Here is a 12,550-nt window from a genome sequence, read left to right as displayed (position 1 = left end):
ATCGAGTTGGAATGCCCACCTATGATGAGTCCAATCATCCTCGGGATGGAATACTCTTGGCCAACAACGATCAGGTTGGAATGCCCGCATACTAGGAGTCGAATCATCCTCGGGATGGAATACTCTCGGCCCACAACCATTGGGTTAGAATGCCCCGGTCTGTTAGCTCATGCATAATGCAAAAATCCTCAACTACCAATCAATCAATCATATATATATATATATATATATATATATATATATATATATATATATATATATATGTGTGTGTGTGTGTGTGTGTATATATATATATAAGATAATCACATAACAGTCTACAGACAGTCAAACTGGTCTACAGATCACAAAGCATAACAACATCCTATCTACCAGGATTCCGATCTAACAGATCATAACCATATAGAAACATCCTGTCTATCAGGATACCGATCTAACATATCACAATAGTAATAAAGCAGGATAACGATCCCAAGGGCCAACCTTGGTGCCTTCGAACCTCGAGTATAATGATGGAAAATCACCTCACAAGTAATGCTGACTGATAAATCCAACTCTCAATCACAGCTCCGAACTTAACTGCCTATAATCACCAAGAGTCTAATTCCATCAAAATCCCGAAATACCCAAAATACCCTTAAAGTGAAACTTGGTCAACCATGGTCAAGGTCAAAGTCAACAGTCAAGGTCAACAGTCCATGTTGACCCAACTCGTCAAGTGCATATAGTAACTCATCGAGTTCCTTTAGTGTTCAGAAAACCGAAAAAAACCTAGCCAACTCGCCGAGTTATCTCATCAACACGCTGAGTTCGCTCAGTATCCAAAAGGCGGGAAAACTCGATCTAACTCGTCAGGTTGGCAAAGCAACTCGTCGAGTTTTCCTCGACTTAATGCATTCAAACACTTCCAAGCAAAACCAAAGCCCGAAACTATAGATCTGGTCCCTTAGGACTGAAATACCACATAAAGTTGCTATCTTTACGTCCATGCATGGCATCAAGAGGCCTAAAACACTCAAATAAGGCTTATCAAAGGACCTAGGGCATGAAGGAGAGACAAGACTTAATAAAGTTGGCAACTTTAAGTCTATGGAGGCCATGAGGTGTCCATATCTAAACCCATGGCTTCATAGCACGCTCAAATCTAAGAATAGTCCCAAAATAAGCTAATAATGGCCATAACTTTCAAAAGAAGAGATCTAGAAAAAGGGATGATCAAGATAATGAATTTATACCTCCAAGTGGCGGCAACAACACTGAAAATCCCGGATTTAAAGCTTCTCCCTTCAGCTTTGCACCACCAACTTCAAGCTCCTTCATGAAAAGCACCAAAGAATACTCTATAAGCTTACACACACTCAAAATGGGGAAAGAGGCACGATTAGGGTTTTCTCTGGATTGAGGGGACGATGGGGGAGGCTAACAATTGGTCATAAGTTCTTTAAATATGGTGCAAAACCCTGGAAATAAGGTTTTTCATGTCCAACCTTCAACTCATTGAGTTGGGGCCTTCTAACTCGTTGAGTAGACCCCAAAAGATGCGCGACCGTTAAAACTCTACACGATGAGTTGGAGCCTTCCAACTCGCGAGTTGCCCTAAAAATATGAATAATGAGCTTTAAGTTCATACCTGAAGATTGGGATTTTACACTGGGTGTATAGAAAAGTGAGACTTATGAGTCTCCTCCAATACTTTCTACCTGATCCCACCAGAAACTGGAACCCAAACTCGACATCGGTTTAGAAACCCCCGAGTATCGATGACAAACCTATCGATATCGCCCTTGATCCCTTTTGTTTCAAATTTCCTTCTAAATTCCCTCTGATCAAACCCAAAAGTAGATAATCAACGAATATCCTTATAAACCTCTCTCCAACTAAAGATCCAGCTGACTTGTAGCTCAAGGCATCCACTACCACATTCTCTTTACACGGATGGTAAATGATCTCACATTCATAATCGTTGATCATGTCCAGCCACCTGCGCTGCCTCATGTTCAAGTTCGGCCGGTCCATAAGATATTGCAAACTCTTGTGATCCGTGTAAACAGTACAACGAACCCCATAAAGATAATGTCTCTAAATCTTGAAGGCAAACACCATTGCCCCCAACTCCAGGTCATGAGTAGGATATCGCGACTCATGCGGCTTCAGCTTCCGAGAAGCATAAGCAATCACTCGTCCCCTCTGCATAAGGACCGCCCCTAAACCAGTGATGGATACATCACAAAATACCACGAAATCATGGACACCCTACGGAAGGGTCAACACTGGAGCCTCATAACCTCTGTCGCAGTGTGAGACCCCGGTGTTCACCCTTACATAGGGTGTCGATGATTCCGTGGTATTTTGTGATGCATCCATCACTGGTTTGGAGGCAATCCTTATGCGTATGATAATTCACCTTATTGATGTGTTAAACATAGTTTTTTTTTCGTTTGTTCGTTTGTTTGTGCGTTAAACACAATTGTTACCATTATTATATATTATCGTTGTGTTTATAAATATTATTAGTAGTAGTACTATTAGTATGATTTTTAATTGTTTGTATTATAAATATGTAAAAACAAAATCCAAAAAAAAGTTTTAAGATTCGAATAATGAAAAATAATAATAATGGCAACAACAACAACAATAATAACAATAATAATAATGATATAAATCTGGCGCTATTTTGTAGTTATTCTCTTCCGTTAGTAGCCCGTAGCTATTCTATAGCTAATTGCCTATGGACTACCTACGAAGTTACTTCCGTCGCTATTCTGTAACTATTATATACTTAATTACCAACGGAATACCTACCGATTTACGTCCGTCGCTATTCCGTAGCTATTCTGTTATTAAATTATGGCATCTCATTCCGTAGGTAATTGCCTACGTAAATTTTCTATAGCAAAACCCTTTGTTTTCTAATAGTGCTTTTGGACGTAAAAACAACTTTATTTTTATTTTTATTTTTTTGTTGTTGCAATTTAATATATAAACTATACAGGTTAAAGTTAAATAAATACGTGGGTCTATTATTAACTTTATATAGGTTTATAGATAGTGGTTATATGTTGATAAAATATAAATATTTTTAATTATATGTGGCTTATGCGACATAACACGATATTACATTGTACTGTTATAAACCCCAAAATGAGGTTAGCATCGGAGATGCTTATAGAACCACTGATAAAGTGCCTAAAACAAAGAAGACCGTATAATAATTTTCAAACAGAACCACGTAAGGTAAATAAACGGACAAAATCAATATAAATACTTGTTTTTTTTTTTTTGCAAACGGAAAATATATTAAAAAGCCACATGATTAGCAAGTGACTAAATCATGGGCAAGGTACTAGGAGATTACAAAGAACATGTTTAACAAAAGTTAAAAGGTGAAATACACCAATCAATCCAACTACCACACGAATTAAAGCTTCGGTATTTAAACCACGAAAATGATTGGGAAATAATATCTTCCGCGATCTTTGTCGGAGTCGTAATCACCTTGTTGAATGCCTTGTTGTTCCTTGTCATCCAAATGTACCAAATCATGCAATAAAAGACTGAAATGAGGATCAACTTCTTCTTAGGGCAATTACCCCAAGATGCACCAAAGTCAAGATAGTCTTCCATGTTGGAAAATCTCTCACTAGTTATGCCACACCATTTTAAAATGTAATCGCGTGTATCTTCTACAACTTTACAAGTTACAAACAGATGGTCCACCGTCTCTGATTCAACTCCACAGAGTGTACATAAATTGGACTGGACATTATTACCCCTTTGAACAAGCTTTGTTGCAACCGACACTCTCCTCAAGGCAACACGCCACACGAAACAACGCACTTTAAGAGGAATAATTTTTGACCATTCAACTATTGGGCCATCGTATGAACTTGACATGGAATCAATTTTCTTCCTTAATATGTTCATCGTGTATATACCATCAGCATTGAGATTGAATCTAAACCCCATCACATTGGGTGTGATTCTGATATTGTTGAGGATAGAGCATAGTTCCAAAAATTCCGATAGAACGTTATTTCCTCTAAGTGGTTAATTCCAGCACCAGGTGAATCTTGAGTCAGATACAGTAACAAAACATCTTTTCACAGATTCCAATTCATATAGTAAAGGGAATTTACTTTTAAAAGTATCATCAACACCACCTATCTAACCAAAATAGAATTTCCATATTAGAACCAGGAACCACAGAGAAACAACGATTGATGATCAATATGTACTTTAGGAAGGCTGTTAACTGTTTTTGCAATATTGGACCAGACACCAGGAATTGTTTTTTCACCATATACATAATTGGTTTCCTGAATAAATTGTGTATATTGTCAATACACTTTCTCCATATGGTTCCTGTAGTGGACTTGAGTCACCATAACCATTTTGTGATAAGAGCAATATTTTGTGCCTTTAATGACCCAACAACAAGTCCTCCATCTTTTTTATCCGCTATTACCCTCAACCACGACACCCAATGAATTTTTGTTTTCATATCGTCACCACCCCACACAAACCTGCGTATGAGCTTTTCCAGAACTTCAATGACTCCGTTTGGTGCTTTAAATAATGAAAAGTAATATGTTGGAAGGCTGTTTAATACCAATTTCACGAATGTAAGACGACCACCAAATGACAAGGTCTTTGCTTTCCATACCGAAAGCCTTTCTCAGGGACATATTTGCCCCCACCGGAATCCCCAATATGTAAACAGAAAAGACCCTTTTACACATCCTAGAACACATGCCTAATCTTGTAATTCTTCATCTGTCACACCAATACCAAATAGCTTTGACTTGTGAAAGTTTACTTTAAGGCGAGAGGATATGAAGTAACAAATTTGAATACTGTATTCAATATTCGATATGAAGTAATTACTTGCATAGGAAATTGATAGAATTAGCTGTGGATTGCTGATGACGCATTAAATTTTACAAATGACCGTTCACTATTTCATGGCTTAGTTGTAGCAAAACTGAATTACCGAAATCCGAAAGGTTAATTGATTGAAAATATCCAGGTGACCAAGTCCAAACGCCTTTTGAGTTGCAAGTTGAATATAAATAATCATCTGCCCTTATATATCTTCGGTTATCACTTTGAAACTTCCAAATCTACTTCTCTTTCTTGTTTACAAACAAACCAGTGGCCATGGATGTTCGTAGCAGCATCCAAACCATAACCCGCGATTCATCATCGTCAAAATATCATGTTAACTACGATGGCAAAACAATAGAGACCACGGTGACTAACAAAGCTGCCATCATAAAGACATGGGTGGATGATATCGTCATCATCTATGCACGCAACCCAAAAATGGTGGTAGGGTTGGATGTTGAATGGAGGCCTCACCATAACCCGTCAATGAGCAACAAATCTGCCACTCTTCAACTATGCATCGACAAAAAGTGCCTAATCATCTAACTCTTCTACGTTGATGAGATTCCATTGTCCCTGAAGTGCTTCCTTCTGAACCCTAGGTTTACTTTTGTTGGAGTTGAGGTAGATGAGGATATTTTAAAGCTTAAGAATGAGTATGGATTGGATTGTTCTAGAAGTGCAGATGTTCGGTCTGAGACAATAAAGAGATGGCCTTACATGTATAGTAGGAAGCCAGGTTTGAAGCATATTGCAAGGGACGTAGCAGGACTCTACATGGAGAAGCCATTGCATGTGTGCAGGAGCGAGTGGGATGCAAGGGTTCTTAATGAAAAACAAGTGGAGTATGCATGTATTGACGCGTATGCGTCATACAAGATTGCTCACAAGCTTTTCCTTGAAGATTAATTAAAATCTAGTTCTCTATCTGGTGGTGTCTTGTTATGGGTTTCTAAGTTGCATGCAAGAGGTTTTTTTTTGTTGTTGGGTGTATTTGAATTCTAATGTTTCTTTATGAATTTCTACGTTGTATTTTGACAGTATTCGCAATGTCAGTTGGAAAGTTTATGATTTTAATTTTCAATCATTACAGTTGTTGATTTTTTATTTTTTCATAATAATATATAGTATCCCACTAGATCATAAAACAATCTGTCCGATATTTTTTAGCTAAGGCCATCAGAAATAAACATGGGCGCAAATATATAACTAAATCATTTCCTGATGGTATGATAAAATTAAAGATCTCTATTCTTGAATTTCTATAGAATATTGAATTAGTAAGGAGTAGCAAGGAAAGATATTGAGTTCATATCGTTTTTTTTGCTAAAGGTAAATCTCGAATTGGTTATGGTTAAATCGTTTTCTGATAGGAGTTGATTGCAACTTATATGTTACAATTTCATCCCAAGCCATGTTATCTTTATGATGATTGGAGTTTCTTATCGATCTGTTGATCTTCCTCCAATTTTCTCATCAAAAGTATGGTAACGCGCGTGTGTTAATTTTGGTCATTTTCCATCATAATTTTGTAAGCACTAAACCTCAAAGTAGTAAATCATCGTGAATGCCCTTATTGTCTTTTTTTTAGAATGAATCGATTATTTAATTAGATTTTCAAGCAGAATTAAGATTGAACCGTTAACCACTTTCAAGCAGAATTAAGCTCTTAGTTGTGGTCTAAGATACGATTTGAAAAGTTAATCAAGCATACTTCTTCAATGATACCCGAAAACAGACTTGACAAATCTCCTAAAAGGTTAGAGCACTTCTTGACGTTTCAATTTATTTTAGGTCCGAATCAATTTAACTATTCAGTGAACTTCTCATAATAATAACCAATTGATTTGATCATAGAAAAAATGTCAACCGGTTGATTTTCATCTGATAGATACATGCATGGTAATCTTTAGATCATAGTAGTATATGTTAAGCGAAAATGACATATAGGACCTATAATGTTTTTAGGGTCTACTTTTTTAGCCACTTAACTTATTTTTTGACCTAATAAGGAAACCAAGTAGAGGGAACCTGTTTATTTAGCCATTTTCACCTCTTTTCCCCGGTTTTATTGACAAAACTTGGGGCCCACCTCTCTCTCTCTCTCTCTCTCATCCTGTTTCTTTTCTTTTTACCCAAAAGAACATTTCATCTTCTTCATCTTTTAATCAAAATTCCACATCCATTCATGAACAAACATACACTCATGCACACCTACTCTCGCTCTCTCCATATTTTTGGGTTATCCAAAATGCAGTGCTCAACAAACACTCAAAAGAAAACCCATAAATCCAATTTTATAATCGATTTATGTAAGTGTATATGTAGGTTTGGTTCTGGAAATCGATTTCTATATGTTCATCCCCAAATATCGATTTTTATGTGTATGTTTTCGTTTCTGAAAACGATATGTGTATGTGTGTATGAATCTGAAATTGTTTCAAAAAGTTACATGTGTGTGTGAATTAGAAATCGCTCCTTCTTCCTCTGGTCACTCACTGACCCTCGCTCGTCCTTTGGTATCATGTGATTTGTATGTGTTCGTAATGTTCTTTTGCAAAATCAAATCAAGATTTAGAGAGAAGGCGGAGAGGCACTGTTTACGTGAATAAGAAAGAGGAAAGAAAGGTGGATGGCTGTCGGTATTAGAGCTCTAAGAAATTGGAGCTTCAAGATTAAAAAAATTACTCTATTCTTATTTATGGGCTAGCAAACATGCACATAATATTGGACGTAGTTGTGGATATAACTTCAAGCAACATGTTACTCAATGAACATACGAACCCCACAATGACAGATGTGGGTTATCAAGATTGTTGACAAACATAGCCAATCTTCATGCCGAAGAAGATGATCGGGTACGACTAGATAAGTAGAAGCAATTATGTGGCTATTAGATGGTCGGTGAGGTTCACCGGAGACAACAAACGGTGGTCAATGATTAAACAAAAAACTCAATCCCCTTATTTGTTGATATGATGCTAGCTACAGCAGGAGCAGGAGTACAGGACCTCTATTTGCAGGTGGGTTTCAGGGAGAGAGAATTAGAGAGAGAGAGAGAGAGAGAGTATGGGAAAATTCAAAGTCAATATAAGAAAATTGGTCAACAAATGTCATTGTGTCAAAGAAGTAACCGGCTGACCCCTTCAATTTGGTCAAAAGGATGTAATCCACCTGACAAAAACAACTTTGTGCCCTCATAAGGCCACAAAAATTGTTTAGGGTCTAAAAGGATAAACCCTACAAAGTTCGTAGTGCATTTGTGTCATTTTCCTTATATGTTAAAGCCATTTTATAACATATGTAAGTTCCTTATGTGATTAATTACATTCCAATTAGTCATTTTATAGCATATGTAAGTTCCTTAATTGATTGATCACGTATGTAAAAGCCATTTTAAAGCAACCTTATCTTACAATCCCTTTCTTGGATTCCATCACCAATTTCTCTTCTCTTTATCCCTTTAGGGAGGAGGGTATCATGAATATTTTAAGGGAGGTTGTAACGCCTGTGTTTCTGGGCTTGCCATTTTTAGCAATGTAATAGTCTAGGTTAACCTTTGTAACTCAACTTGAAATAATAAAAATGTATTATTTGTGAATTATGTGATTTATGTGTTTATTTTCTTAATTATTAGAATTTAATGAATTAAGAATAAAATAAGCGTCAAAATTAAAGTGTGAGATAAGCCCGATATCTTTGCATAAAGTTGTAGTGGTTGGAACAAGGATTCCGGAGATATTAGGAATGCCAAAATCCGAGTTATAACGAAGAAGTTATGACCTGTCGAAGTTTCGCGACAGAACCGGCACGACGCCGAGCGACGTAAAATATGAATTTAAGATAGAGCGATATTTAGCCTTAACAATCTAAATGAAAGTTGTAGATTTCGTTAAACCGGGAGCGTGCATAAAAGGAACGCCCAAATCTGACTTCGTATGAGGAAGTTATGATTTTCTAAAGTTTCGACGTGGCAGTATGCAGCCCGAATACTCGATTTGAGATCGAGCGGTTTTTAGCCGAAACAATCTAAATGAGAATCGAAGATCTCGTTGTTAGTAGCGAAACGATGAAAATTTAGGCGAGAACGGACGTCAGACGAAGAAGTTATGAATTTATAACGAAGTTTTTCTGTCCCGGCCTTCTAAAAATAAATAATAAAAATAAAAGTCAAAATTAGCCAATGGAGTCTAAATGAAAGTTGTAGAGTATGGTCTGACCTTCGCGTGGATATAAAGAACGTCGAAAACGGAGCTCGTATGCGAAAGTTACGCAATTTAGAAAATTGACAAGTCAATTACGCCCCGCGTAATTTGAGTACGCCCCGCGTACTCAGTCGGATGCAACTTGTCTGACCAATACTCGAGTGCCACCAGTCGACGCATCCAGTGACGTCAAAGTACGCCTCGCGTAACCGAGTACGCCCTGCGTAATTTGATTACGCCCCGCGTAATCCCAGACCCAGCAGACTATAAATAGAACTTGAATTCAGCCATTTTCTCTTGTTCAAACTCTTCTCTCTCTCTAAGTTTTGCCTCGTTTTGCGTGCCGTTTATACCCCGAAGCCCCGGTAATATTCCCGAGCCCCGAAGCAAGATCCGAAGCCCCGAGAATCCCGAAGAGCGTTATTCCCGAGCCGAAACGCTGCCCGTGAGGAGCCCGGTTTTGTGAAGATCTTCCAGATCTACGGAGAAACACCTCTTCTGCAAGCCGTAGTGCTGCCCGATCATCTTCTGATCAAGTGAGTGTAGAGTCCCTTTTCAATACGCGATATTATACAAGTAATCGTTAAACGTATTTAAGAATGCGGGATGTGAGTGTGTAGTTACTTTCATTCCAACACAATATTATGAAGTATTTTATATAAAATACGTGCTATGTGTATATATTTTGTTGTTATATATGTGAATGTATACCCACTCTCTTCTATCTTATAGATCTAATTATTTCTCAATGAAATACGTGTTATGTGTGTGTGCCTCATCTGTTATGTGAAAAATGTTTTGATTGAGCATGCTATACAGGTTTTGAAACTACGTATAAAAATGTATATTTTATCTACTAATATGTTGGGTAGAATATGGGTAGATAGTTGGTGTGTAATAAACAGATGAGAGGCCTCGATGTTGTTTTGATCCAGTCATCTAGCGGAATTTAGATGACGACCACGGACTTTTCTAGACAGTCCAGTGGAACGCTAGCAGGCTCATAACCTGTAGGTGTTAATGAACTTGGGTGTTCATTCGCTGTATTCCATCCCCCCCATGGTTGCCTTATTTGACTTATATTGCTGAGGAACCCCCGAAGCATGTGTAGTCGCCCCGATGAAATATTCTTAGACTAGGTCCCTTGTGTTAGTTGTTTTAGGGACATAAAGTGAGAATAACGGGAATAGGTAACTGGGTTATTGTTGGTTGATAATAATTAATTAAATTGTTTATTGTGGGTTGAAAACCCTATATGCTCACCAGGCTCCCAAGCCTGACCCACTCAGTTGATTTATTTTACAGGAAGTGGCGCAAGAGCTTAAGATGGGCAAACATCAAGTTGTTTTGTTTACAAGTCTGTATATGTATATATTTGTTGAAAGACTTGTAATGCTATCGTTTATGCTTTATGATCTGTATCGGAACATGACATCCCGACTTTTGATTATGAAATGAAATCACATTTCTTTATGAAATGTTTTGATAAATATCTATTTTATCATGTTTTGTTTTTGGGAACAAATTCCGCATCTCTTTTAAAATTAAAAGGATTTACTCTGAAAATTATTTTAAAAAGCATAAATGAAATCGGTCTTTTCTGGCCGAGATTTTGGGGATGTCACAGTTGGTATCAGAGCATTAGTTTAAGCGAACTAGGAATTTTTAGGATTTCTAGACTTAAACTTAGAATGCTAAGTGGAATTTTGAGATGTGTGTCTGTTATGTTTTAGACACGAGCACTAGTTTATTTTAGGAATATTGCCTAAAATGCTTTATGTGCTAAATGTTGTGTGTTGCCATTATTTGTTCGGATCTATGGTCTGTTGCCGACCGGATCTAGAAACTTTATGTGTGTAGGATTCTAAGCGTACGTCTACGATATTAGAACTAGCATGTAAACGTTTCGGAGTGATAAGGATGATTTCAATATCTATCGTGAATAAGGATCTAATTTCACCTTATTCGGTGTGTAGATCAAAAATGGTGAGAACAAGAAGTGGAGTTGGAAATGCTGATGAAAATAGGAATCAACCACCAGTGATTGAACAAAGACCTGTTGTAGCAGCAGCACCTGAGCCAATAACCATGGCTGGTGTGCAATTGATGATTCAGACGATGTTGGATCGTCAGATGGAGGAAACTAGACGGTTGCTTCAACAAAACCGTGAAGAACTATCGATTCGTGTGGAAGAGCCTGAATTAAATGAAGGGCACTCGGAAGGTGGAAACTTCAGTGGATCAGTTGGTCAAGCCAACCCACCGATAGTTAGGCAAGATAACCGCGATGGAAGGAATGATGGAATGGGATGCAAGTACAAGGACTTTTTGACTTGCAAACCATCGACCTTCAATGGAAAGGAGGATCCGATTGGGGTTATGGATTGGATCTCCGAAATGGAGCTAGCCTTCATGACGTGTGGCTGCAGAGGTAAGTTGCAAACCATCTATGCCGTGCGTCAATTCCGAGGTGGAGCCGTTCGTTGGTGGAACACTCTAGGGAAGACTTTGAGCCCTAATGAGCCACTGCAATTGTCATGGGCAGAGTTCTTGGTGCAGTTTAAGCGCAAGTTCTGCTCAGCTCAAAATCTGTTGGAGTTGGAGAACAAGTTCCTGACATTGACTAAGGGCAGTATGTCAGTTGATGAATACACCAATAACTTCACCGATAAGATGGAGTTTGCCTTGCGTATCGTTCCAGACGAGCTGACGAAGGTGGACCGGTATGCGAAGGGACTCCCATGGGAGTATGAGGTGCCAGTACGTCAGGCACATACTTTAGAGGCAGCTATCTGGGCTGCCAAGTCTGTTGAGAACATGATAAAGGGGAGAACCACCAACAAGGTTGAGATTGGTGAGAAGAGGAAGTTTGAGGGAACATCTGGTTCCGGTAAGAAAAGCAAATTTTCGAAATCTGATTCGAAAAGGTTTGGTGGGGGTAAAGGAGGGGAAGCGAAGTGGTGTGAAAAGTGTAAGAAAAAGCATTTCGGGAAATGTAGCGAGGATGTAACTTGCTACAAGTGTGGAAAGGTTGGACATTTTGCCAATGAATGTCCGAACAACAAAAGGATGTGTTTTGGTTGTAATGAAGAGGGGCATATTTTGAAAGACTGTCCGAAGAAGAAGGAGGCAGCTAAGCCCAGCATTCCACCAAAGCCGAAGGCGAGAGCATTCCAGATGACACTGGAAGCTGCTAAGGATGAAGCTGATGTTGCTTCAGGTACCTTTCTCGTTAACAATTTGCCTGCCCAAATTTTATTTGATTCTGGAGCCAACTACTCCTTTATATCGCATGAATTTGGTAGAAAACTAGCTTTGCCTATTAATAGACTAGATAATGCTTTATTAGTCGAAGTTGCTAGTGGCAAGTTTGTACCTGTTAGCCATCGAATGAAAAACATCTTAATTGACTTGAATGGGAATAAGTTCTGCGAGGAATTATTGCCTATCAAACTTAACGGTTT

General features: G+C 38.2%; 1 protein-coding gene and 1 pseudogene across 1 annotated transcript; one reads left to right on the top strand and one right to left on the bottom strand.

Annotated features, from left to right (window-relative positions):
* Positions 1–1,212: 1,212 nt before the first annotated feature.
* Positions 1,213–3,963, bottom strand: LOC145098203 (uncharacterized). Its single transcript, XM_079035867.1, has 2 exons — positions 3,493–3,963; positions 1,213–1,311 (listed from the first exon to the last, which is right to left on the bottom strand). The coding sequence occupies exons 1-2, from the start codon at positions 3,961–3,963 to the stop codon at positions 1,213–1,215; spliced, it is 570 nt and encodes a 189-aa protein (XP_078891993.1).
* Positions 3,964–5,154: 1,191 nt separating this feature from the next.
* On the top strand, positions 5,155–5,790 carry LOC145100036 (3'-5' exonuclease-like; annotated as a pseudogene).
* The last annotated feature ends 6,760 nt before the right edge of the window (positions 5,791–12,550 follow it).

This window comes from Lactuca serriola, chromosome 4 (genome assembly GCF_051521515.1).
Source record: "Lactuca serriola cultivar US96UC23 chromosome 4, Lser_US96UC23_V15, whole genome shotgun sequence".
In the NCBI taxonomy this organism is placed as follows: domain Eukaryota; kingdom Viridiplantae; phylum Streptophyta; class Magnoliopsida; order Asterales; family Asteraceae; genus Lactuca; species Lactuca serriola.
Note: the sequence above shows the minus strand (reverse complement) of the source record. Positions and strands in the feature narration are given on the sequence as shown.

Bases quoted from the DNA above. Each gene is read 5' to 3' on its own strand.
- LOC145098203 (XM_079035867.1), bottom strand. From the start codon at position 3,963: ATGGGGTTTAGATTCAATCTCAATGCTGATGGTATATACACGATGAAC. The intron at 1,312-3,492 runs GTGATTACGACT...CTTTTCATGAAG, and splicing joins ACAACAAGGCATTCAACAAG to GAGCTTGAAGTTGGTGGTGC.